Source organism: Fusarium oxysporum, chromosome I (assembly GCF_013085055.1).
Source record: "Fusarium oxysporum Fo47 chromosome I, complete sequence".
Classification (NCBI taxonomy): Eukaryota; Fungi; Ascomycota; class Sordariomycetes; order Hypocreales; family Nectriaceae; genus Fusarium; species Fusarium oxysporum.
Window position 1 is genome coordinate 1,919,857 of NC_072840.1, and position 26,175 is coordinate 1,946,031.

At 48.4% G+C, this 26,175-nt stretch overlaps 9 protein-coding genes across 9 annotated transcripts; 4 read left to right on the forward strand and 5 right to left on the reverse strand.

The window, feature by feature from the left end:
• The first annotated feature begins 398 nt into the window (after positions 1-398).
• FOBCDRAFT_210770 (uncharacterized protein) lies at positions 399-1,813 on the forward strand. Its single transcript, XM_031181224.3, has one exon. The coding sequence runs from the start codon at positions 572-574 to the stop codon at positions 1,337-1,339; it is 768 nt and encodes a 255-aa protein (XP_031041992.2). The 5' UTR covers positions 399-571; the 3' UTR covers positions 1,340-1,813.
• A 3,623-nt stretch (positions 1,814-5,436) lies between these two features.
• FOBCDRAFT_210776 (uncharacterized protein) lies at positions 5,437-11,613 on the reverse strand. Its single transcript, XM_031181226.3, has 3 exons — positions 10,850-11,613; positions 5,929-10,796; positions 5,437-5,875 (listed from the first exon to the last, which is right to left on the reverse strand). Exons 1-3 carry the CDS (start codon positions 11,204-11,206, stop codon positions 5,845-5,847), a joined length of 5,256 nt encoding a protein of 1,751 aa, XP_031041994.3. The 5' UTR covers positions 11,207-11,613; the 3' UTR covers positions 5,437-5,844.
• A 313-nt stretch (positions 11,614-11,926) lies between these two features.
• Positions 11,927-13,801, reverse strand: FOBCDRAFT_173115 (WD40-repeat-containing domain protein). Its single transcript, XM_031181229.3, has 2 exons — positions 13,367-13,801; positions 11,927-13,321 (listed from the first exon to the last, which is right to left on the reverse strand). The coding sequence occupies exons 1-2, from the start codon at positions 13,723-13,725 to the stop codon at positions 12,289-12,291; spliced, it is 1,392 nt and encodes a 463-aa protein (XP_031041997.1). The 5' UTR covers positions 13,726-13,801; the 3' UTR covers positions 11,927-12,288.
• Positions 13,802-14,362: 561 nt separating this feature from the next.
• FOBCDRAFT_2141 (tRNA guanylyltransferase) lies at positions 14,363-15,735 on the forward strand. The gene is made up of 8 exons (XM_031181230.3): positions 14,363-14,486; positions 14,539-14,628; positions 14,676-14,807; positions 14,859-14,903; positions 14,957-15,129; positions 15,176-15,264; positions 15,309-15,413; positions 15,463-15,735. Exons 1-8 carry the CDS (start codon positions 14,473-14,475, stop codon positions 15,679-15,681), a joined length of 867 nt encoding a protein of 288 aa, XP_031041998.2. The 5' UTR covers positions 14,363-14,472; the 3' UTR covers positions 15,682-15,735.
• On the reverse strand, positions 15,455-16,535 carry FOBCDRAFT_2139 (uncharacterized protein). Its single transcript, XM_031181232.3, has one exon. It carries the CDS (start codon positions 16,446-16,448, stop codon positions 15,789-15,791), a length of 660 nt encoding a protein of 219 aa, XP_031042000.2. The 5' UTR covers positions 16,449-16,535; the 3' UTR covers positions 15,455-15,788.
• Positions 16,536-17,608: 1,073 nt separating this feature from the next.
• FOBCDRAFT_283348 (uncharacterized protein) lies at positions 17,609-20,180 on the forward strand (the record flags this gene model as incomplete). The annotated part of the gene is made up of 2 exons (XM_031181233.3): positions 17,609-18,694; positions 18,741-20,180. The coding sequence occupies exons 1-2, from the start codon at positions 17,690-17,692 to the stop codon at positions 20,178-20,180; spliced, it is 2,445 nt and encodes an 814-aa protein (XP_031042001.2). The 5' UTR covers positions 17,609-17,689.
• Positions 20,181-20,526: 346 nt separating this feature from the next.
• Positions 20,527-21,948, reverse strand: FOBCDRAFT_210782 (transcription factor S-II, central domain-containing protein). The gene is made up of 3 exons (XM_031181234.3): positions 21,739-21,948; positions 20,761-21,537; positions 20,527-20,702 (listed from the first exon to the last, which is right to left on the reverse strand). The coding sequence occupies exons 1-3, from the start codon at positions 21,877-21,879 to the stop codon at positions 20,694-20,696; spliced, it is 927 nt and encodes a 308-aa protein (XP_031042002.1). The 5' UTR covers positions 21,880-21,948; the 3' UTR covers positions 20,527-20,693.
• A 132-nt stretch (positions 21,949-22,080) lies between these two features.
• On the reverse strand, positions 22,081-23,823 carry FOBCDRAFT_151470 (tryptophan synthase beta subunit-like PLP-dependent enzyme). The gene has a single exon (XM_031181235.3). The coding sequence runs from the start codon at positions 23,653-23,655 to the stop codon at positions 22,318-22,320; it is 1,338 nt and encodes a 445-aa protein (XP_031042003.2). The 5' UTR covers positions 23,656-23,823; the 3' UTR covers positions 22,081-22,317.
• A 572-nt stretch (positions 23,824-24,395) lies between these two features.
• Positions 24,396-26,174, forward strand: FOBCDRAFT_210787 (S-adenosyl-L-methionine-dependent methyltransferase). The gene is made up of 3 exons (XM_059609314.1): positions 24,396-24,800; positions 24,851-25,827; positions 25,880-26,174. Exons 1-3 carry the CDS (start codon positions 24,473-24,475, stop codon positions 26,087-26,089), a joined length of 1,515 nt encoding a protein of 504 aa, XP_059463801.1. The 5' UTR covers positions 24,396-24,472; the 3' UTR covers positions 26,090-26,174.
• The last annotated feature ends 1 nt before the right edge of the window (position 26,175 follows it).

Sequence of the window (26,175 nt, forward strand, 5' to 3'; positions counted from 1 at the left end):
CTGTGATAGTGCCAAGACTTGGAGTAACGCCGCCATGAAAACCAATGCTAGGAATTATCCAACTACTATTAATTTATTCCAAGGTGGCTCTAAGTATTATCATAAGGGCCTTCAGTTTAGGGCTGGTCTCTAAGAATGGTATGTACTTATACTGTAGGTATATATGGATCAACAGTTCGCACTAACCGACAGCCTTACTCAGATCGTGTAACTTTATACCGTCCAGCTCGTCTCAGGATACCAGTTTCACAACTAGAGTTGCATACAACTCCCATCGTTGTCTCGAGTTCTGTCGCTTGTGCAGTGGACTGTATCTAGAAGCTCTACAGAAGCCCCACTTATTGGTCGCGGGAATATCATGCTTAGCCGCCACTGGCTGTTGAACTTGAACCTCACAACATAATCCTATTCAAACGACATGTTTCGCAAGAAGGCTGCGGCTTCACGGAAACCGGAAATATTGGGCTGTAGGCATCTAGGGTCTGGATAGTAGAATGCCACAGTCACAGGACGAACCAGTGATATCTCGCTCAGATCAGTGTCAAGAGTCGTCATCATAGGTACCGCCATCATGACAACCTCGGAGGTCAACAGCCTCAACCTCCTCGACCTCCCCGTGGATATTCTCAGCATCATCCTGAAGCCACTCGTCACATCTTTAACGCCCATATGTCTCTGCCCATGCACTAGATCACCCGTCAACCCGCTGCCCATTCTCCTCTCTCACCCAGCGCTACACACCATCGCCACTCCGCTACTGTACGCAGGAAACGAATTCTTACTGGACGCATCAGGGCCCCATGCACAGCACATCCGCAGGGAATTACAGAGCGCTCCGCACGGAGCCGACGACAGACTTCCCGGCCGAGCTACGCTGCTCACAACACCAGATGCTCTACGCAGAATAGCAAGACTGGAAGTACGAATTGACCGCTTAAGAGGGTGGATAGGAACAGATATTATACCACTGCTCACGGAGCTAGCTGTGCAAGGAAGGATGGACTACCTCACAGTCTGGGTTCGCACCCCCGTCGAGCCGAGGACTCCGGTCCATTTCCGCCCTGCCAAGCCGGGAAAAGATCTGGACATGTTTGCACGACCACCTCTGGAGGGCCTCCTGCGTGTTCTGGCAGATCCATACCTACTGTCAGCGCGGTTATGGGTAGACGCGCGGCATACGAAGACATGGTGCCGGTTCCATGCCGGAGGATGCGGAGCGGAGAGTGGAGACCCGGGACGGGAGCGGGAGAGGGTGGGGATTGATTGGCGGGAGATAATCCGGGTGGTAGATCCGGACAGAAAGGAGATTACGGTCATAGGCACTGAGAAGAAGTGGTGAATTTCACAGGCAAGGCAACTGAACACCATGAGGATGATCTTTCAGCATTTGACGCTTGTGGTACATGAATGAAAGCTGAGGGTGTGTGTTGTACGTGGCGGATTATGGACGGTCAGAGACGGCACAGAAGCCGAGATGTGCAGTGGCTCTGTATGGGATGAAGAAGAGGGTGTGCGGTATGGTTACTCCTAAGAATTGATCAACATGTGAAGGTTTCTCAGATAGATCATCATGCTGAAGGGTGCATATCTGGGAGCGACAGAGGGATTTGCCAGCTACGACTCATCAGCATGTTATCCCAAAGCGTATCATCAAGTGTCAGGGATTCAAAGACTAAAGGTTAGGCTTAAATTGAGTAAACTTATAAACTGGTCACGAGATCTATAGCGCAGTATGCTTGGACCTCTGGGCAAGTAGAATAAAAGTGATCAGCATGAGCATCTTGTGTGCCGTCTTGGCGATGCTGTTTAACCCTTCTCCTGGTGCAGCCTCGCTATAAACGCAATCTTATTCATACCTCCTGTCTCAAATGCGCCTCCGTACACAAGCACAGTCTTTGAAACAGTCCGCTCCTAACCAACCATAGCAACAATTCTCTACACGCCTCGATATCCCCGTCGGAACACCGAGGGATCACCGTCAGCTTCCGATAGCAAGCAGGTCACGCGTAACGAGCATTAAAATGAGGAATGACGTATTTCCGTGTCTCATGATTTCCTACCAATTGACTTTCCTACGCTTCAAGGTGACAAGCCGCTTCCCCGCAATTGGCCCAAGCGTTGAGGATGAATGAGGGTTGGGGTCCTTTTTCTACCACCACCCACGCTTCGTGGTGTTTTATGGGATAATAAGCTGACACATTTATGGTTTTCAGATCGGATACTTTTAGAAGAAAACAACCATCTTCCTTTTGCCCTTTCTTATCTCTGACGCAAATAATGCTGTGTAAGCGCTTGACTAACTTAAAAAGCCGGCCATGCTCTCCGCCCCCATGATCGGCAACATAATTTAATGCTGTGCACTGTTATAAAACAGTGGGATTTTGACAGGAAATACCGACAAAATAAATAAACAAGGAAAAAGTGAAAAATTCAGTGGACGTCATGCAGGTTTCTCGGCCACCTCCCGAAACTGCTACCCCGGGCCCTGAGTCTACCGAGAGCCTGGACAAAAACTAGGAGAATCTGATTGGGTCGTGTATAAACAGATCATGGTTAAGAGTCTTTATGTCGGATATAGCAAGTCTGCGCGGGCGGCAGGCTCCGGCTATTGATGGCACGTTCTTTTCTTTTTTTCTTTTTGGGCCGGTTTCCATGTAATGCAATGCGAGACGCGGCGCGGTAATGCTACGCTATCTCGACTATCTTTTCTGTGCATTTGCACATGATCGGTCTAGAATCAATGAAATGCCGGTAATATCTGAAAGGCTGAGTCTATGGGTGTGCAGACATTGCATGTCCGTGTATGTATGAGCAAACCTTTCCAGATCATGGATGGACAGGAAGTGAAAAGACAACACATTGATTCACGTCAATTGCCCACACTTGCTATCTATGTCAAATAATAAGACCGAAGATCAATGATTGACTGAGAGAGACCCGTGTTGCAACTACGCTAACTGATAGGACAGCCTTCCAAATCTGTCAATCTCACATTGGCTTGCCGCCCATACCGCACCGCAGCGCACCGCATTTCTTATCCATGACACACGGTCTCAATGCCGAAATGCCCATGGGCTATGGATATCTGATCATCGTCACTCAGGGACCCTTCTGGTTGCAGATTCGACACTCTTTGCTTTATCCGGAAAGGACTGGAATCATGATTTGCCGCTATCAATAGTGCTACTGTAGGCCAAGATGTTTCCAGCTCCCAGGGAATAGAGACAGTAAAGTCCTCCTCCCTAATAATTCCACTCTTTTTTTTTCCTTTCTTTCTCAGTGATAGATAGATAATGAGAGAGAGAAGATGATAATAAGGAAATGCAAAACAGCATAAACCTCGCTTCAATTTTTTCAGCCTTTCAAGACTCTTGCTTTCACAGGATCCAGACCAAAGCCGCCCACCTCAATCCTAATCCCGTTTGATTCTCTTGTTCCATTCAATCTTTTCACAGTTGGGGGGACCTTTTGTTCACCTTTTGCTTTTTTCCGTTTCGTTTTCTTTTTTAGCCTTGTTTTTTTTTTTCTTTTTTCATCTTATGATCCAAAATTGTCAATCAAAGTGGTATCCCGTAAGTTTTGTTGGTTGTGTCATATTCATGAAAATCGAAATGAATAAAAAATCATCGCTTGCGCTGTCATAATTTCACACCTCCTCACAAAAGCACGCCATTCACAAAGGTTACCGTGACTTTAGTGAAGGATAACATCATGAAAGTCGGTCTTGTGCTCATCGGCATGCTCGCCGTAGTGAACAGGTCCAAGCTTGAGGATGCGGTAGCTGTTGTTGGAGCTGGAGCTGGAGCTGGAGGACTCAGTCGAGGCTCGTCGAGGAGGAGAGGGACGAGTGTGAGAGCGGACAGCGGGCTTCTGAGGGTATGAGGGAGAAGTGGCTGGGGCGAGGGAGAGGAAAGAAGACTTGGGAGCCGGGGTGAGAGGGAGGAACTTCTGAGGAGGAAGAGCAGACATTGTGAATGTTGTAGAGAAGAGTTGAACTGTAGAGTGTTGTTGTTGTTGATAGTGAGATATAGATGTAGCTGAGGTGGGCGAGACAGCTGGATCGTTGTACTTGAAAGGAGGATAGAAGCGAGGCTTGTTGTTTTGGTTAGAGAACAGAAAGGGTATCCTTATTTGGAGCGAGGGAACCGTCCTCTTTATGCTTTCACGATCCCATGGAAACTCGCGGCCTTGATCTGCCGTCTCATCTCAATGATGTGCTACTCCATAGTCCATACGTACTCCGTGCCTAGTGTTGATACCAACCGACCTACAGAGACTTATCATCCACCCCCGGGCGTACCCCCTGCCTGGTTCCGTATCGCCGACTGCACCCAAACTCCGCTGTCTGAACTAAAAACATGGAGGGAAAGGAAGATGGATGCTGTAGTGCGAAACTACAGTAGGTCCCGCTATCCCGCTCCCACCCTCTTCTTCTTTCTCTTGTGTTCCTTTAGCACATCATCGTCATACGGTCGTCGCGTCGCGTTACAAATCTCGAGATGTTGACATGATAAATCTTTGCCACTGTGAATGACTTGACTTCATGTCACACCCACAGACTCTCACACATAAACACCCCCGGATCATACGGACCTGACGGACCTGACCGCACCGGGTGCCCACCCGGTCCCCTTTACTCCATGATTGGTCCCCCGGCCTCAGGGACGTGACAAAAAAGTGTCGACCAACTTCTGTTCCACATAATCTTTTCCATTTTATCAACGATTGCCGCGTCTGGGTCTCGCTTCGTCTATGACTTGTTGTACAAGACCCTCTTCTATTCGCTCGCCAACCAGTTTCGCTTCCAGAAACCCCGAAAACTGAGACGCGACTATGAGTTGCACGTGGGGGTATCTCTGATACGGACCGGTCTCTGATCTTCATCTTGCATTTGTTGCCTTGGTCTTGCCTTGCTTCATCTCGCAGGCAGTTCACGTCTCGGGTCTTTGTCTTGTGAACTCAGTCCACGGCCCCCACCGTCGAGCCTGGGTTGAAAACCGTCCCTAGTTGGCAGTCTTGAATGAGTTCGATCTCCTATCAATCCAAGCGAAATAAAGAGTTGGGCTTTTTGGGCAAACCTCCAAGATTTACTAATCTTACGATCTGCTTTGGTTGGTTCTAGGATATCATATCTAAAGCTTCTACTGCTATACCGCAGCCTTACCTTTGCTCATGCTATCATTCACATTTTCTCTAACTGGGCGTTGACCCCAGTCATTCATCTCCTGCCATTACTGTTCTAGCCTTCAGAAGTTCTATTTTAGGAATTCGCTCGAGTTTAGGATGTGCTTAGGATAAGTTTTGTAAATACTTGAGAGCACAAATAAAACATTACATGGTTTGATGACGAATGATATGTTGCTATTTGTAGAACAGCATCTGGCTCTTCGCCAAAGTTTGAGACAACTACCCCAGAATTTCATCATTCCCAAATCCTTTCGGCAAGCCAAAGTCAAATATATATTAATGATATCTTATATAAGCAAGCCAAGTAACGTCTATACATGTAGCATACAAAGACCTGTCCTTTCGAAGTCTGGTCAATCTCCTCAGGGCTCACCATGGTTTCATCTATTGGCCCATGCCCCCAATACTCCTCAAGAAATGCAAACACATCCACCGTTTCATAGAGGTAATCATGTAGGTGATAATAAAGCATGTACTAGTGCATTCTACTAGTAAAATCTATCATTTACCACCATATGATTACCTAAATAACATAAAAGCAATGCAACGCCTGTGTTGCTAGCATCATTCTCGAAGCTACTAATTCCAAGTTGTTTTCTTTTTTTTTGCTGTTACCCAGATAGGAAAGCACACCCACCACCATTTTGCCTACACAATTTACCGCTCGTTCGACGGCGAGTTGGGAGAGCTGTTCTTGGTTGGTGACTGGTCATTAAAGTATTATTAAGGACCCAAACTCACTATTGATTTCCAGACGTTCCTGGACCCGGCGTGCGAGGAGAGAAAGCAGGCGACGTCGGCGAGTAGCTTGGGCTGGTTGGCGACTGCTGTGCACCAGGGCTCCTCTGGAAGCTTGGGCTTGTTGGGGAATAAGCCTCAGGAGACGTTGGAGACCATGAAGGTGACGCCGGAGAGTAAGAGGGTGAGGTTGGTCCAGCCCCATGAATGTTGGGCGATGTCGGGCTGTAGTTGGGGCTCGCCGGTGAGTAACTAGGAGAGGTGGGAGAGTTGAACTGTGCCGGCGATGTCGGCGAGTAGTGTCTAGGGGACGAAGGTGACGTGGGCGAGTAGCTGGGCGACGTCGGGCTGTAGTTGGGGCTTGCGGGGCTTGTCGGACGCAACATCGGCGAGGTAGGAGAGAATGATGGTGATGATGGGCTGAAGGAAGGAGATGTTGGTCCATAGCGGCTCATGCCACCACCATCGATGAGAGGTGATGTGGGAGAGTATCCCATATTAGGTGATGACGGCGAGTAACTGAATGGCGATGTTGGGGATGTACTGCTGAAGGGGCTGGCCGCTCCGCGGTTGTAGGGGCTAGCACCACCAAATCCATGATCGCCACCAACAGTGGTGAAGCCACCAGGTGTTTCCGATCCAGCACCCTGAATAGGGGAGAAGTTTCCTGCAGCAGGGGAGCTGAGGCTGAGGTAACCCGAATCAGCCATGGGGGAGCCAGTGTCGTAGGGAGTAGCAGCTCCTTCAACATCTCCGCCCTTGGTGGGCATACCTGCCATCAAGCCCATGCGAGAGTTGTCAGAAATAACAGTCTCAAGCATCTTGGGATCCAGCAGGACATCAAAGTTACCGGTACCCATGGGCGCCATCTGACCAAGCATGACGTTCTCCGAGATACCACGGCAATCATCCAATTCACCTGTTGCGGCAGCTTCGAGGAGAATCTCGACTGTCTCCTCGAAAGAACAACGCATCAGAGCACCGGTATCAGCTCGGTTGATACCATGTCGAGTGACAGCTGAAATGGAGCCTCTGTATGTCATCACATCAACAAGGAGGGCAATGTGACGATGGTTGACATAAGAACCGTCAAAGGCCAACACGTTGGTCAACTCCTTCGCCAACGCGGCACGAGCAGCTTCAATACCAAAGACCTCAACGATTTGATACAGGTCGTTGGTATATGTTCGAGTCGCGTCGACGCCGTCCACAGCCAAAACGTCGCGCAGAGCAGTACCGCTGGTATCCAGATACCACTGTGTGCAGCGGGGGTCATCCTTGATAGCAAGCAAAGCTCCGTCAGGTCCCTCGGTGAGTCGGGTGCCCTTGGTGAGGAAAGCACGTTCAATGCCAGGAACGCCACGAAGAGTGAGAGTATCCAAGAGATGGGCCTCCAGGCGCTTGAGCATGACATCCTCCTCCATACCACCTTCACCCTCCTCATCCTTGTCACCGGTTTGGAGGGTTCGAATACGGATAACCTGCTCATCGGCGTTGTTGTCACTGAAAATGACTGCCAGATCAGTAGGATACTCCTCCTTGATGCGCTGAGCAACATCATCGATCTTGATCTCCTTATCCAGAAGCTTCTGTCGGTCCAGAGTAATACGTAGAAGCCATCGCGATTGGTTGGCAGTGGGGTCCACGCTCTCATCCGGGATCATGTAGTAAGACTCAACCATGTCCACATCTTCAGGGATGTTTGTTTCCGTGATGTTGGGATCATAGTAAATCTCAGTCACCGAAGTGACAGAGCGAAGGTTGGTGTATTCTACCATACTTCGTAGCTTCTTGGCTTGCTCTTGTCTCGCGAGCGGTGTGTTGAGGTACACAGCCATACTGGGAGTCTTGATGTTTTTGGCCAAGTTGAGAATTTCCTTGAGACGTGGCACACCAAGAGTAACGTTCTTGGACGAGACACCAGCGAAATGGAAGGTGTTCAGTGTCATCTGAGTAGCAGGCTCACCAATAGACTGCGCAGCCAGAACACCAACCATTTCACCAGGGTTGACAAATGCGCGATCCCATCTATTCTGAAGTTCACCCAGAATATGGTCAAAAGCTAATTTGTTCAACCGGTGCTCCTTGACCACCTCCTTGAAGGCCAGGCGAGAGCGAAGCAAGGCCTTGAAGAGAATTGATGCATTTGCGTCAGCTTCAATCGAGATTTCATCAGTACCACGAACAATCTTCATGCTATCCAACAAGTTTTGCACAGCTGGAATAACTTCCGACGGTCGCAAGTTGCTTCGGTCATTAGCCTTGACATTAAAGACTCGCTTAGCAGACTCAATGATGCGAGTGATGTTGAGGGGCAGTTGCATCATTTCCTCGTTACCCTTGGCCTTGTTGATCTGTCGGACTTGTCTGCGATCAGCCAACAACTTTTCCCATTCTTGATCGAGATACTCCATAGATTCCTTGTCACCAGTCAATTCGTTACCGAATTCGTAGTCGTGCTTAAACCAGTCCGGGGGGTTGGCAAGATCCAGACGATACTTCTTTTCAAATGCCGAGTTTGACATATTGAGGATACCCAACTTCTGTTTCTCAATAATCATGGCATCAAGACCGTCTTCACCATAGAGGAACTGAACAATGTCTCCCAGAGAGTTTCGGACAGTTCCATCGTAACGGGCAGAAAGATCTTCCAGAGCCTTAACCAATCGTCGCTGGATATAACCTGTTTCGGCAGTCTTGACTGCAGTATCAATGAGACCTTCTCGACCAGCCATGGCGTGGAAGAAAAATTCGCTAGGAGTGAGACCACGGAGGTAAGAGTTCTCGACGAAGCCACGGGCCTCAGGTGAGTAATCGTCCTTGGTGAAGTGAGGTAATGTGCGATACTTGAAACCAAAAGGAATACGCTTGCCTTCGACAATTTGCTGACCGACAAGCGCAGTCATTTGAGAAATATTGATAGATGAACCCTTGGAACCTGAGGAAGCCATGGTGACAGCGTTGTTTGAATCCTTCAAACTCTTCTGTGTTGTGGTACCAGCCTTATCACGGGCCTGGTTCAGAGCCATGGAGACTTTGTTTTCGAAGGTTGCACGAACGTTCATACCAGGTAGGGCCTCAAGCTCATTCGCTGTGGCCATTGCTGTCAAGCGAGCAACTTCAGCCTTTTCCTCATCAATATGTACCTGAACTTTAGCAATGGTCGCCGCATCGGGAATTGTATCACCAATACCAATGCTATGACCATTGTTGAGAAGCCAGTAGGTGACAACCTGCTGGACACCGTTTAAGAAAGCCATCGCACCTTCGGGGCCAAGTTCGTTGTAGCTGATATGCACAATACCACCCGCAGCAGCACCAATGTTCTTCTTAGTTAAAAGACCATACATCAGTTGGCCGGCTTGGATCAGAAGACCCTCGTCCTTAAGAGGGGCGTTTTCGCCAGAATCCGTACCGTTGAACAGGCTAACCTCCTTAGGGATAACCATGCTGATAAGCTGCTTACCAGTCCACCGAGGACGAGGCTTATAGATAGCGGGTTGAGGAATGACACCGTCCCAGTTGGGCACCCAGAGCATACAGTTCATGATTTGCTCCTTTGTGAGGAAAACATCTCGACGGCAAAGCTTGTAGGCACCAGCCAGAGAGTCCTGGACGATACCCATCAAAGGACCGTTCTTCTGAGGAGAGACAATGTTCAAGGGAACTAGACAAAGCTCTTTAACCTCAGCGCGCGTTTCCTCACTCTGGGGGACGTGAAGGTTCATCTCATCACCATCGAAATCGGCGTTGTAAGGAGAAGTAACAGAAAGGTTGAGACGGAAGGTTGAGTATGGCATGACGCGAACACGATGACCCATCATAGATTCTTTATGCAGAGAGGGCTGACGATTGAAGATGATGTAGTCACCAGTCATCAAATGGCGCTCAACCTTCCATCCGTATTCAAGAGAGATCGCACCGGCACGGCGGTGATGGCGTAAATCGATTCGCTGACCATCAGCTCGGATAACATACTTGGCACCGGGATGTTCGTTGGGTCCATTCTCGACAAGTTGATGCAGCTTGCCGATGTTGTAGGGTGTCACAGTTTCGGGATAGGTGAGGGTCCTGGCAATACTGCGAGGGACACCGACCTCGTGTAGAGAAAGGTTGGCATCACCAGTAATGACAGTACGTGCCGAAAAGTCGACACGCTTACCCATCAAGTTACCTCGAAGACGACCCTCCTTACCCTTTAGACGTGCACGAATAGCCTTCACAGGTCGGCCACTCTTCTGTAGAGCACGAGGTTGGCCAGCAATATCATTGTCCATGTAGGTCGCAACATGATATTGCAGGAGTTCCTCAAAGTCTCGAGCAATGTGTTGAGGGGATCCTTCACGAATAGCTTGCTTGACATTTCCGTTGGCACGAATAATATCACCCAGCTTGTATGTCAAATCATCTTCGTTGCGCATACCAGTTCCCGTGCCATCCATGGAAATACTAGGACGGACTGGGGGTGGTGGCACAGGAAGAACAGTAAGAACCATCCATTCGGGACGAGCGTAGTCGGAGTTTAGGCCCATGTTGACAAGATCATCCTCCGTAATCCTCCTTAGAATGCTGTGAGCCATCTCGGGGGTGATGGGTGTTGTCTCCTTCTTCTTCGACTTCTGTCCATCTTCATCGACTGTAACTTCATCGAAGGCGGCCTTGAGTTGTAGAGCTGCTTGTCGAACGTTGGGCTGCATGTTACCGCAGCCACCGTGCCCTCTCGGAGGACCAGTCTTCGTGCCGAATTCATCATCCTTTTGCTTGGCCTCGTCGTTCTCACATCTCCGCTTCTTCTTGCAAACTTCCCACACGCGGTTAAAACGGACTTTAGGATCTCGAGTGTTAATGGCGTTAACGAACTCAGGATCTCTCTGATTAGGCGGTTAGCATCAAAAGTTAAATAGCGTCATATAGCGAGACCAACATCATCGGCTAGCACTTTGCTACAGTTGTGGCAGACAATCTCCAAAATCTTTTTGACTTTCTTGATAAATCCGGGATGGTAGACAGGTTTGGCCAGTTCGATGTGACCGAAGTGGCCAGGGCACTCGCCCATTGCTTGGGTGCAGGTCTTGCAACGGAATTGTCGATCGATCGATCCGAGAAGCGGGTCATTGAGGCCACCGTCACGAGGCTTTGTTTTGTTCTCCTCCATCGTTTCGGGATAAGTAATGTGGCAGACACTCATGTTCTTGATCTCCTCGGGAGACATCAAACCGAACTGAATCTCTTCCACCGTCTTGAGCGGAGCGCTCGAGTGAGTGAAGTAAAGGTTAGCCATGGTGGCGATATGTGATTGTTCTGACGTGGAGTGGAAAGGAGCGAGAAGCGAGAGTAGAGATCCAAACGCGCGCCGGAACGCAAAGAAACGCGAAAAGTAGAAGAAAAGTGCAAAAAGATGCTATTAAAAAGGTTTTTTGGTCGCGCAAGGCTGTTAAGTCGATAATAAATTCTCTCAAATGCGATTGCTTGATGGGCGATGAACAGCAACGCCTGTCCTGGCCACTGGCTCAGGTGAACCTCAGGCTGGTCTCCCCCGTCGCCGCCACCTTGTAGGTTACAGAAACTCGAAAAATCGCGGTCGGCGATGTCGTCGATCGTTCGTAATCGGAGGTTAAGCTGTTTCGATGGGATGCGCGCGATGCCCGACGCGCGCTGTGATGACTTTGTGTTGTAGGCAAAGTTTTGTCGTGGTTGAAGCGAGAAGGTCGGGGGAAGCCTGAAAGATTCTGGACTTGAGAACGGCTGGCAGCAGTTGTGCGCTAAGCTCTTTTTGGCCTCCCTGAGCTCAGGGTGTTGCCTGAGGCTTGTTGCACGCGTGAGTAGAGCTACTTTGCTGCACGTTCTCGCGGGCTGACTAAAAGCGAGTTTTTGGTGTAAAATGAAAACCAGTCGCGCTTTTTAGATGGGTATTCAAAGTATCGGTACTTGTACCCCTAAGAGATTGGATCCAATCACGCCCTCTGACGTTAGAGATCCGGGCAGTGACTCAGGCAATGGCGAAACAGCTCCTAATCATTGATTCTGAGCATTTGATCCTTGAATCAGCTTGCATGAAATTCTATGAAAGCTGTGGACTATCAAGAGGCTATATGAAAGAAGAAAGACACACGGCCTGACTGCATACTCAGAAGCACTATCAGACATGGTGTATTGAGATAAGTCTTGTGAGTCTTGAGAAGCAGATCTCATAATAGATTCTTTATGTATTTTGCTAAATTATTTCATTCATCCCATTATTGAGACGAAAATGGTATATTTGCAATCATCCCTATTTCATGCAGCTTTAACTAGCCCCTCCGAATGCGACAAGACCCCTTTGTTCTTTGCTGTCCATGTTCCACCCATCATCTCCTTTGTTGTCTAACGCTTTCGGCCTCTTTTCCCGGCCGTGCTTTTTTGAACGGGCATCTTTTCCTCCAAATCGCTTTGACCCTCTCCAGGACTCCTACGTCTCATGGTGCCGGTTGATACTGCAATGAATTCGTCCTCGCTGTCGCTCTCCCCGAGATTAAACAGAATTGGCATCCGAAAGCTTTCTCCCTCGTCCAGAGTTTTTGATGGATCCAGGGTCAAGACATCAACCTCTTCATCTTCAGCATCTAGTCGCCGTCGGTGTATCTCTTCTTGCGCATAGATATCAAAGTCATCTTCCCGCTCGATGTACTCAACGTTCTCTTCCACTTCAGCAAAGTCAGGCGCCAGCGCCGACCATTTTTGTGGACTGACAACAGACCATATGTATATGCGACCAGTTTCCAGGCCGCAGGCAGCCAAGAGCGCGCGGGTGGGATGCCACTCTATCACACCTTGTTCTTCTTTTGGGTCCTTGAGCATACACACCAGACTGCCATGATTACGCTCCCATACATACAGCTCGTGGTTGTTATACGTCGAGGCTGCTACATATTCACCAGTTGCACTGAACGTGACGTGATTCCATGATAGCCTGTTGACAACGTCCTGGAACTTGTGCTCAAGTGGTAATTGCAGTGTATCGAGATCGAGATTCTCGGCCAGTAAATTTGGTACGCGGAAAGTTCGAATAATTCGGTCTTGGGAATTGACTAATAATTCGCGTCCCGATACAGTCATTCGCATGGTGGTAATGGCACCCGAACATATCTTCTCCGAGTAAATAATTTCGCATGTCTTCGCATCGATGATGTTGAGCTTTCCTTTGTTGGTTCCGGCGAGCACATGGTCTCCAGTTGTGCTCCAGATCACAGAAGTTGTCATTTGTTTGGCATCTTCTTTGGCTTGCTTTTCGCGCAGTGCTGCATCGTCGGTACTCGGTCGCTTCGCCGCTGATGGAAGAATATGTTTCACGTCGACAGGATCGGTTATGTCGACTAGGACTGGCTGCTCTTCGTATAGCGCTGCGACAAATTGAAGGCTGACTCAAGTTAGTCAAGCTCAAGAGATGATCGCGCTTCCTTACTGATTCCATGGGTGAAGCTCAGCCATGTACGCAGGCGCGCGAAAACGAACCTCACGTAGACGCTTTCCATCCTGAAGGTCCCAAAGGATAGCTTTCCATCCGTGGCAGGTCGTAAGAAGATACTGTCCACACCTTGACCAGCTCAGAACTGTAATGCTCTTATTGTGACCCCTCAGTTTCCTCGCGACTCCCATTGTCTCCAGATCCCAAATCACAACGGTTCCATCGACTCGGCCCGAAGCAAGGTAATCGCCCTGCCGATTAAAACGTAGAGTTGTCGCATGTCCTGAACGGATCGTATTTGTGATGTGCTCGGGGTAATCTTGGAGAAGATAGTCATCTGAGAGTAGGAGATTCATGATAGCGATATACTGAAAGTCGGCGTCATAGAATAGTAGTTAGAATAAAGAGCTCGTGTTCCATTGACAAAAGTGTTTGTGTAAGCTCTAGAAATTGGCTTCAGCCGTGCTGTTGGAGGTGGGCTTGGTCTGCAAGGCTACAGACGCAGGGCCCACACGACCTAGGTAGGTGTGCAAATAAAAATGTGGCTGATGCTTTGTTCCTCAAGGTCACTTATGTCTTAGAGTAAGATTAGTGAAAGTCTTTCTATAGGGGTTTTTTCGTAAAATGGATTCGTATGAATTCATTCCTCAGATGTAGATGAGGGGTATGTGCTTTCTGTTCTTGAATGTAGGTAGTTGTCTGTCGCTCAAAGGCTTGAGCGAAGCTTCAGGTGTAGTTACCACTGAGGGGGGCAAGAAGAGGGTGAAGATAAATAGACACAATGCCTCAAAGTTATCCATCAATTCATAGCTACATATCTGGGCTGTAGAGATCTCTATATAGTTAAGAGTTCAGAGTTTAAGTATCATTAGTAAAATTATTAGGCCTGAACTTGGGCGTGACTTTATACATGTGTCATGACATGTCTCTCCAACATTTCTCTAACCCCAAGAAGTACATAAAATATTCACTTCTCCACCATATCGAGTTACACTCAAACAAATCATATTGAGTCACAAATACCAGACTCCAGACACAGCCAGCGCATATAATTTCAGCCATCATTCTTTTTTAACGGTCAACTTCTCATTGAAGCTCGCAAAATGGCGAATTCCAAGTGAGTCTTCGCAGTGCCTGTACCTATATCATCGCTAATCTAATGATTCAAGGTTTGAATATGTTCGTAACTTTGAGGCGCCAGATCCGCTATTACCCAACACATGGATCGTGGTGCGAGTCGATGGAAGAGGGTTCACAAAGTACAGTTGAATTTTTCTCTTTTAATGAGTCTCCTAACAGTTGATAGAATGTGTGCTAAGTATGGCTTCGAGAAGCCAAATGATCGCCGTGCCCTTGATCTTATGAATACAGCTGCCAAGGCCGTCGTAACTGAGCTACCAGAAATCACCATTGCATACGGCGTTAGTGATGAATACAGGTTCGTAAGACGAACCATGTCAAGGCTTTGTATCACTAATACTTTCAACAGCTTCGTCTTTCACAAGGCATGCACTTTGTTTGATCGAAGAGCCAGGTTCGTTTACACTCACTCTCCCCATGCTACGTCCAAAACTTACCATTTCCTAGTAAACTTGTTAGCACTGTCGTCTCGACATTCACTGCAAATTATGTATACTTTTGGTCGACTCACTTCCCAGACAGCCCGTTATCTCCTCCACTACCATCCTTCGATGGGCGGGCAGTGTGCTACCCTAGTGTTCAAAATCTCCGGGATTACATGAGCTGGAGACAAGCAGATTGTAGGTTTTACAACTATACAAATGGCACCGACTAACATAGCTTAAGGCCACATCAATAACCTCTATAACACATGTTTCTGGTCTTTGATCCAACTCGGAGGTCTTGACAACAAGGAAGCTGAGAGTACTCTGGCGGTAGGTGGCCATATTGCGGAACTTGAACAAGCTGACTGTATCAGCGCACATTGGCAGCAGACAAAAACGAGATACTCTTCTCCCGCTTTTCCATCAACTACAACAACGAGCCCGAGATATACAGAAAGGGTAGTGTTATCTTCCGCGATGTACGTATCGGTCTACACTTCCCTGCAAACCGGCACTGACACTCAACAGTACGAACTGGTGGACCCAAACTCTCACAATACCATGCAAACAATCGACTCTCAAGCAGAGCCCGTTGAGCAATCAAAGTCACAGAAGGAGAAGGACAAGAAGAGCCGAGCCAAAGCTCGTGTGGTGGTGGAACACATGGACATCATCAAGGACGATTTCTGGAACCAAAGACCATGGCTCCTTTCCAACAAGCCTGGGAAGATTCCGAAACAGACGTAAATATACATCTATGGGGTATCATCCAAAATTTCCATTAACCTCAACTCCGTGAATATGCTTTCGCTGTATATGCCTTCAAACTCCGATTTTCCATGTCCCTCTATGTTCTATTTCCTGGCCTCTTTAGCTCTTTGCCTCCTTTTCTCTTCTTTCTTTGCGCGCCGCCGTTTTTTCTCCTCGTCTGCGTCGCTTGATTCTGCTGAGGACTTGGAGGATTTGGAAGACTTTTTCGACTTGGACTTGAGCTCTCGGCGCGCTGCTTTCTCGGCCCTTCTCGCGGCCCGCGCCTCCTTCCGCTTCCTCTTTGCTTCTTTTCGGACTTTCTTCTCCTCCTTGGTCTCATTCCGAGGCTTGTCCTTGTCAAACTTGTCGCCTTCTTGCTGGTCACTGGATTCGGTTTCGGATGACTCCGTGCTCGAGTCGTTGATTGTGAGCTTATCTATTGTTCCTTCGAGGAATCCGCCTCGTACGAAGGTCGTGTATACGGAGTATTTGCCGAGATTCTTTTCGAGGGCGTTCAGCTTGCCAGTTGTGACAGTCTGAACCACTTTTCCCTCCTTGGAGGTATCGATACCCTTGAGTTGCTCATCAAATGCGTTCATCCACCATTGGTCGCTAGTGAAATGTTGCTTCTGACCCAGTCCTCGAGTATTGTCTTTGCGATTCAGCAGCAGAGGTTTCGCAAGTCCGATTGAGTCATCGGTTTTATGTAGGGAGTGACCGGTGCCTCGCCAGCCTTGGGAGGAGAGCAGCGCATGTGCATCCATCGTCCGATTCCGTATTGAGCTTCTCTTGCGACCAATTATATGGGTGTTGACCTGGTGTCTGTCAAAGAGGGAACGGGATAAAGAATTGGAGGTTTGAAACTTGGACGGTCGAGGGTCGCGATTGGGAATTTTTTTAGCGGGGCTGGCTTATCAGAGCCTAGATTGGTCTTATCAATGCTGGTTGTCTGGGGGAGGCAAGAAACCTTATGCCCTTGAAACAAAGTGACGAAAGTACTTAGGTAATCTAGCCTAAGCTTAGGAGACTCTTTACCGAGTTTATTTTGGCATCCTCTTCGAAAGCCCCAGGCCTCTTAAGGCATGTTTGCGCTGGTCATATTTCCATTTTGCCTACCCTATATCCTTCGAAAGACTACAGGAATTCTTATATATACGCATATAACATACCGAACATAACGGTAAGGTTTAAAGTGTTGGAACATTGTTCACATCATGATCACACTCATTTGTCGCTTCTATTCAACCTTAATGTAGATGCAGTCCCGATTTCCAAACTTCTTCCGAGCTAGTTGTCCGAAAGCTCAATATCTTCGACCTTCGATGTCGAAAAGGGGAAGGATGTACTTGTTGACGCAAGTGGAATGTTTGGCTTTTCACAATCCTCAGTGTAGCACCTTGTTCTAGTAACCCGTTCTGTCTGACTTCTAAGTTCAATCCCTGAGATATGCAACTGATCTCATAACCAAGATATGCTACCCAAATAGTAGTATGTATGACGTTAGATCTACAGGTCCCATTACCAGCGCTAGGACTCCCAAGACGATACTTACTAAAAACACATTCATTTTCGGGTCAGAGTGATATATCAAACGAACATCCTCCATTTCTTTCTACTAAACTGAGGATAGAAGGTCTGTATCTTCTTGGTCATACGCACGTGACGAAGGTCTCAGCATATTACGACTCCTTCAGTGATTACATCACACCAATTACAACCCGTCTGCACCTCACACCAGGCTTCGGGGGTTCAGTTCTGAGCCTAGAGCCTACGACTGCATGTTTCAGTATTGCACAACCAACAACACTGCCTGCCTAGCAAGCAGGAATTTCAGCCTGAAACTGAGCGTTTAATCTTTGATCCTGCATATACACGGGCCGTGCTCAGGCCATGATTTATTGACACCGCAGCCAACGCGTACTATATAACCAACTGCCCCCAGCTCATAACCAGCTTCCTCAGCAACAACCCCATCTGGAGTTTCGTCGGGGTCAGTATCATCAAAATGGCGCCAACATGTTCGGATCCTCGTCAGATCGTCATCACTCTCAACCCCGCGCGTCGCCAAGCCCTCCTCAAGCTCGTTGATGAGATCACTACTTACATGAGTGATCAACTTCAAGCTTCCGACGATGAGCTTGGCCCTGTCCTATCAACTCCTCGAAATGAGAGTGGGCCTTCTACACCAAGAGACGAGAACCGGTCGTTCACACCCAGGAATGATGACTCTGATCGAAATGCTCAGCAGCAGCAGCCGAACAAGCCATCGGCGCAGGCACTACGTATTCAAAAAGCTGCTATAAAGCATTTGAAGGAGTGGAAAAAGGAATTCATGCCCAAGTTGGAGGAGATTGTTCGTGTAAAGGATGATCACAAGATTCAGGAGGAAAGGCGCAAACATCAACAGGAGGCTGAGAAGAGGAAGCTCGATACACCCGAAGAAGGCGAGAATCTCATCAGTTTTGGGGAGAATAAGATAGACAAGTCTGAGGATATTGCCTCTCTACAGGCTTTGTATCATCCTATCCCCACAAGATTGACGACGATCCCTGCTGCCGACAGAAGAGAGGCTATATCATGTATACTACTCCTTCTGCTTTCCACAGGCAAGTATTCCGCCCATACCCGAGCACTTGCGCTCTATCTTGCTTCCTCTCTGGAGATTCCCCAGACTTTCCTAATCAAGGAAGAAATGGAAATCGCCAAGACTCTTCTTGAATCCTCCAAGGACCAAGATAAGCAGCAGGAGGTCATGTCTGCCGAGGCCGAAGCTTCCAAGCGCCGAGAAGAGAATAAGTTCAGTCGTTTCTGGAAAGTCGGGCTTGCTTCTGTTGCCGGTGCAGCTGTGATCGGCGTCACTGGTGGTCTGGCAGCACCTCTTGTCGCTGGAGCTGTCGGTGGTATCCTCGGTGGCGTGGGCTTGGGAGGTGTTGCGAGCTTTCTTGGTATCTTCTGGATGAATGGTGCTCTTGTAGGCGCTTTATTTGGTGCATATGGAGGAAAGATGACTGTAAGTTACTTTTCAAAATCCTGTTCATTCCCGACTAACATTGCAGGGTGAAATGATGGATAAGTACGCGAAAGAAGTTGAGGACTTCCGCTTCATCCCTCTCAGGGGCGAATGGGGAGAGGTCTTTAATGCAGAACAGGATCAAGCACAAGCACAGGAACGGCGACTGCGTGTTACAATCGGAATCAACGGCTGGCTTCGCGATGAGGATGATGTGACAAAGCCATGGCGTATCCTTGGTGACGACACTGAGGTCTTCGCTCTGCGCTATGAGATGAAGTCTCTCATTGCCTTGGGACATGCTCTACGAAGCATGGTCGAATCTTTTGCCTGGAAGAAGCTCAAGGTCGAGATCATCAAGCGCACTGCCTTTGCCACCCTGCTTGCGGCTCTTTGGCCTATCCAGGTACTTGCTGCTGCATCCAACATTGATAATCCTTTTGGTCATGCACACAACCGATCTCGGAAAGCAGGCCAGCTACTTGCTGACGCTCTGATCAACAAAGTCCAAGGCGAGCGGCCTGTCACTCTAATCGGATATTCCCTTGGCGCTACAGCGATTCATGCCTGCTTGCAGTCACTTGCTGAGCGGCACGCTTTTGGCCTCATTGATTCAGTCGTCATCATCGGCGCTCCTGCTCCTTCAGCCCCTCCTCACTGGCGTACCCTTCGTACTGTTGTCTCTGGAAAGATCTTCAATGTCTATTCAGAGAATGATATGATTCTTGGATTTGTCTACCGGGCTCATAGTCTCTCCATGGGAGTCTCAGGCTTACAGAATATCCAAGAGGTTGAAGGTATTCAGAACCTCGATTTGAGCGATTCCGTCAGTGGGCACCTCCGATATCCCGACCTCATCGGCGAGATTCTCAACAAGTGTGGATTTGTTGGAATCAAGACAACATCGGAGATCGAAAAGGATGATGTGATTTTGATGAAGGACCGTCATGCCGAGGGCGAGTTGATCGATTTCGAAGGGACTACAGTTGAGGGAAAGGAGAGTCCTCAGTCGCCGAACCAAGAGCAAATCGAAAAGGACCTTCATGGACTAAACATCTCCCCTCCGGCTCTTGTTTCGCCATCACAGCCTCCAGACCAGGGAAAGTCACCACAACAGTCCAGCAATGAGAACCCGCCGCTTCCTCAACGACCGACTCCTCAGGACAGGAAAGAAGAAGCACCAAAGCTGCCCCGACGGCCTGTAGCGAGCCAAGCGCAGCCATCATCAGGACCGGATGATGCAGCGGGACCACCATTGCCCCGACGCCCTACTGAAGCTCAACAGGAAGATAGGCCTGCCATTCCCCGCAGGCCAGTTGGAGCCGATAAGGAAGTGAACCCTCCTCTTCCTCGACGTTTTGAATCTTCACACGATACTCATCAGCAACAACAACGACCCTGGACGCCCGAGTCCAATCTCACAGATGATGAGGAATATGGTCACATTGCTATGGTGAACTATGACAGCGACCACAGTACAAAATGAGGACAGAATCTATTTGATAGAAAGACTGGATCAAATGGAGTTATCATCAAACCTGGTCACAGTAGGAGACGCTGAGTTTACATTTGTCCTTTAAATTTCAAGTTGTAACCATCTCGATAAGCCCCCGGGGCATATATGTTAGTAGAGCTGTATAATCTTAGTATATGATCATAAGACTAGTCCATGATAGACAAGATTACACTATGATCTCACGATCCTGAAAGTTCTAACTAGGATCTCGAATTATAACCCAAGCCTTGACTAACACGTCCTCGACTTGGACGCAACTCTCTTATCTAGAACTGAAGGTTTGTATACTTACATAAGCCTTATGATAAGATTACGATCGATTACAATTAATTTTATTAATGGGGTATATAAAGGTGAACTTAATTAGGCTAGCAACTTGTAGAACTTGAAGGATCTTTATGAATCTGATAGGCAGAAGTTACCTAAGTGTTAGTCTAGTTTAGCATTGTTCCATCCCTGATCCTCCAGACTCCTTGTATATTATTAAGAAAACTGAGGTATCCCGCGTTAGTTATGTCGCCGAAGTTTAGTTGAAAGTGACAAGACTTACCTTCCATCGGTGCCCACACGCCATGCATTCGCAGAAAGTTGTCATAGGTTCATCAGCAGCTCGGGTCTGCGCCTGCGTGTAGCTGACCTGCTTCTTCTTACAGCGACCACACTCCAGACTCTCGCTGATACTCTTCTCGGCCATCGGTACTTGGGCCTTCTTCATGTTCTCCTTTTCTAGTTCAAGCTCCTTCTTGCGCTGCTCCTCGCTCTTGAGCTCGTCGTCGGTCATGATAACAAACTTCTCGGCAGTGATCTCACCGGACAAGACGCTGCGCCCAAGTTCCCGATTGGACTTGTTCTTCAGATTGGTGAATAGTGATCGGATCTTCTTCTTGTAATCAGGCGTTTCCCCTTTGAATTTGGTATAGGCGGCATGCTCAACAGCGACGGCTCTAGTAATGACGTCGTTCTCGGTTGCCGTTGATCGATAGGCCAGACCATTGTAGATAAGCCCAATGCATGAGTTTCGAACACTGGAATCGGTGCGCTTGACGTTCACGTTGTCGGTCTCATATTTTCGCTTCTCGATGTCGCCCTTGTACTTGGCCCCAGAGGCACCGGCTGATGATGGAGGAGGAGGAGCAGCAGGAGATGACGCGGGCGCTGATGATGGAGCTGGGGCTGGAGATCCTGAGCCGACCTTTGCACGTAGTTTCGAGTGCTTTTCTTGTTCGACCAACTTCTTCCACTTGTTAACGAGTTCGGCGGCGGCACGGGCGATGTCCTTGTTGGAATTTGAGCGAAGTTTTCCGACAAAAACACCGGCTCTTGTAGCCTATGACGAAGATCTCAGTATTAGCACAGTCCCTGTGGAATCAAGAGTGCAATATCCGATAGATCCGCCGAGGTCGCAATTTTGATGAAAGAAAGGCGAGAAATGCGATCATGCATTTGCGCAAACCAACCAAGACGTGTATATATTCAAAACGCGCGCAGAAAAGCGCTCTCTCTATCGCTTCCTGATCCGCGTACGTACCCTTAGCATCTCTTCAGTGGGAGAAGCATCCTTCTTCAATGTCTCGAGCAACTTGATAGCGTTCTCCGGGGGCTCATTCGCAGCAACGCACTTTGTAAGCGCCTTGATGCGCTGCCCAAGCTCGCGTTCGTCCATGGGCATTTTTGCGGGTTTGGAGGCGAAGGGTTGGAAAGAGTCGATAAATTGAGGCGTGGTCTGTCGCAAACTTACATACACCAGCCTATGCCTGATGAATGGCACGTGAGCCCCTGGCTATTTCCTGTACCGGAGTTTACCCAGATCGTGGAGGTGGCTGAAACGGTCATGCTCTTGTCAGGAACATTTAACTATCTTGACTCTAAGCGATAAAAATGTTTAGGTAATTTAGCCTAAGTTTAGGGGACTCTTTACTGAGTTTATTTTGGCATCCTCTTCTAAAGTCTTAACTTTTCTTGCTCCCTGAGGAATACACAGTTCTTTGCTTTCCATTCATTAGCAGTCTTCGGAACAGGGAAGTCGAGAGTCGATTGAGGATATTAACTATTATACACATGTGCTTCGTTTCATGAAACCCACTCATTTTTTCGGTTCGTTCGCATCTCATTCATCATGACCGGGTATCCCTAGCTCAGTAAACAAATTCGTTGCCTCCTCCTCGCTTTCCAGTCCCATCTCTTTGATATGCTTCCAGAACTTGCTTAGATGTCTAGTTCCAGAGTCGCACAGGATAGTAACAACACGACTCCCCTTAGGAAGTCTCATAGCTGCCTCAACCGCGGCGACACAGTTGACAGAGCTACTGCTGCCGATGAAGATACCGTCGTGCTCAACTAGCCAGCGCGCCATGCGACAGGCTTGCGCATCTGTTACTCGCACAGCATCGTCGATAAGTTCGCGCCCCGCTTCGAAGTTCTCAGTCAGACGTGTGATTCCGATGCCTTCGACCATAGTATCAACCTGCTGCCTGCGTCTTGTACCCTCACGTTCTGTCGAAGAGTACATAACGCCGTGGCGGACTTTGTTGTAGAGACCACTGCCCTGAGGGTCGGCGAGAACGACTTTGATAGCAGTTGCCTTCTGCTCCTCCTTCAGATACTTTGCCACGCCAGAGACTGTTCCCCCTGTACCAGCTCCTGCGACGAAAGCGTCCAGCTGGCCATTCGTCTGCCGCCAAATTTCGGGACCCGTTGCATTGAAATGTGCTTTCCAGTTGGCTTCGGACTCAAACTGATTTGCGAAGAAACCCTTACTGCCATCCTTGGCCTTGCTGGCGTGTTCTTCCGCACGCCTTCGAGCCAGATTGACAAAGTGATCGGGACTTGTGATAGGTGCGGGAGTGACTCGCTCAACGGTTGCGCCAAGATGGAGGAGTAGATCGGACTTTTCGAGAGCCATATCGCTAGGCATACAGATATGAGCGCGGTAGCCCATCGCTCGGGCAAGAGTTGCCAGTGAGATACCCGTGCTTCCTACTGTGCCTTCATAGATCGTATCACCCTTATGTGGTGTTAGTAGACCCTTGGATTCTGCTTCTCGAATCATGTTAAGCGCAACACGATCCTTGGGTGAATTTCCAGCGCCATTGAGGAACTCTGCTTTGGCCATGATGATCCGACCTGTGGCTTCTGATAAGGATTGAATCTTTATAAGAGGTGTGTTACCGATGGTAGCTTCTATACCATCTACCAAGCTATTCCTCACAACATCGTAAGACGTTGATGTTGAAGGTTGAGACTCATGATCCTGAAGCTCAACAGGGTCTCCCCAGAAAAGACTCGATCTTCGGCCACCACCCGTGTTTGCACGCCTCTTGCGCTGGAACCGACGTTCAAGATCTGGGTAAAAGTCCTTGAATCCTAAAGTGACGAGGATGCCAGTTGTGAAGGCGAAGACAACGGCAGCGGTGCCGTAGGCTTTTGGATGGTCGCTGAGCGCCATTTTGGGAGTTTTTGGCTGGCGTACCCAATGGAATCATCAATTGGGCATTTACTGGAGAACTAGAATGCCTGCATTGTTGAGGGCGCTTCTGATGAGGTTGAGGTTAAAACTTGAATGATCTTGGCTAAAGCTTATGAGTACATACTACGTAGAATTAATGAACCCTGGTGCGTGCGTGATGTCATGTGGAGCTTAGTATATCAGTGCTATAAACCTCCCAGGGAGCAAGAAAACCTCTAATGTTAATTTAAAGGTGCCAAAAATGCCTAATAAGGTCTACTAAATCTATACTAAATTGCCCTGAATTATCCCAAGTCTTTTTTATTACCTAAGATAGATGTCCTAAGTTCTCTTACCTCTCCTTGACCTCTAATAGTGGGATATCCATGATATGATTGTGCTCTAATATCTGAGATAAATCAATAATCTATAGGGTCGAATATTGAGAAGCTTTTGATTATTATTCTACTAATAATTCTACAAAAGAAGATGTGCTGAGACATCTTGGTCAACCTCACTTTAAGTCCGTCCAAGCTCACGAGAGCTCTAGGGAACCGACGTTTCAATACCAATGACACCAGTTACTTTTACGCGGCAATTGTATCAAGCTCAGATGATGAAGCTATTCATAATCCAAAAAGGAAAACTCGCACATGATCATCCGCGTATAAGTTAGCATATCCTCTGCTCTCACTCTCAGCCCGAGGTACACCCGACAAGTTGAGACCCACACCATCCAATGTAAACCATCTCAAACCTCAAAACACCAAGTCCTCAAGAACCGACATGTCGACAATATAACAAGAGTTTCTCCAACATGGACTCCCCAATTGTGGCCCAAATCTTCCGCCAACTCTTCCACCATCGACCTCCAGGGTGTAAAGGTGTCAGAAACCTCGCCGGTCTTCGCAATGGCCTTCGAACCACTATCGTCAGTCATCAGAGCCGCTTCTACGTTGCGGGACGGCCCTCCAGTGATCGCGGAATGAAGAAAAACGAGAGTCGATGGCAGCAGCGCACGAATATTCTCCCCCAAGACCGATCTGCCGAGTTTGCAGAATACCCCTACATATCGATTGACGAGCTCAAGCAACGAACCGAACGACCACGAAAGGTCAAGATGCTGCTGAGAGACTTTATTGACGGCATGACACTCGAGTATCCCTCTCGGAATAGTAGAATAACGTAGCTCTAGACAGTCTTTACAATCCATCATATGGATACTTCTCCAAACAAGCCGTCATCTTCAGCCCCGGCGAGCCATTCGACTTCAACTCAATGCGCGATGAAATTGAGTTCCAGGCCGAGCTAGGTCGTCGCTACACCGAATTCGAGGATATTCTCGATGAGCGAGAAGGAGAGAACCCAACACGCCAGCTATGGCATACGCCTACCGAGCTCTTTCGCCCGTACTACGGCGAAGCCATCGCCCGCTACCTCGTCACGAATTATCGTCTCACCACATATCCCTACCACGATCTTCTGATCTACGAAATGGGCGCCGGTCGTGGAACACTCATGCTCAATATCCTGGACTACATCCGAGAAGTCGATCCTCAAGTGTACGCCCGCACAAAGTTCAACATCATCGAGATTTCCTCCACACTCGCTGCGCTGCAAAACAGACATCTTCTCTCCACCGCTGCGTCTCGAGGCCACGCGGATAAGGTCGAGATTATCAACCGTTCCATCTTCGACTGGGACCAATACGTGCCGTCGCCTTGTTTCTTTCTTGCCATGGAGGTCTTCGATAACTTCTCTCACGATGGTATTCGCTACGACGTTGCTACCGAGCAGCCCCTGCAAGGCCACGTGCTGATCGATGGTGACGGTGACTTTTACGAATTCTACGCTCATGAGTTGGATCCTCTTGCTGCGCGATACTTTCGTGTCAGACACGCTGCTACAGGGGGAAACTATCCTAAACCGTACCCCAGCAACGCCGTTTTACGATATCTATCCACCAAGGTGCCTTTTGCTGCCAATCTTTCGGATCCAGAATTTATCCCCACACGGCTGATGCAGTTCTTCGACGTTCTTGAGAAGTACTTCCCAGGTCATCGACTTGTGACTTCTGACTTTGACTGGTTACCTCAAGCTGTCAAGGGTATGAATGCACCTGTTGTCCAGACACGGTACCACAGAAAGATGGTGCCCGTCACAACCCCCTTGGTAAGCTATAAAGCCCACTGTCGTTGAATATTGGCAAACTAACATCACATAGGTTCATCAAGGATACTTTGATATTCTGTTCCCAACAGATTTTCGCGTCACAGAGGCTATCTACCGCGCTATCACGGGCAAGTTGACTCGTGTTATGTCGCATGGTGATTTCATGCGCAAGTGGGCATACGTTGAGGATACCGAAACCCGAAGCGGAGAGAATCCCTTGATATCAAACTATCGCAACGCCAGCGTTCTTGTAACTGTATAAAATTAGCCCTGTAACAAAAGCCAAAGCAAAAGGCCATGTAGATATACATCCGGGTTGGGAAAAGATACAGCATATACCCTCTCATT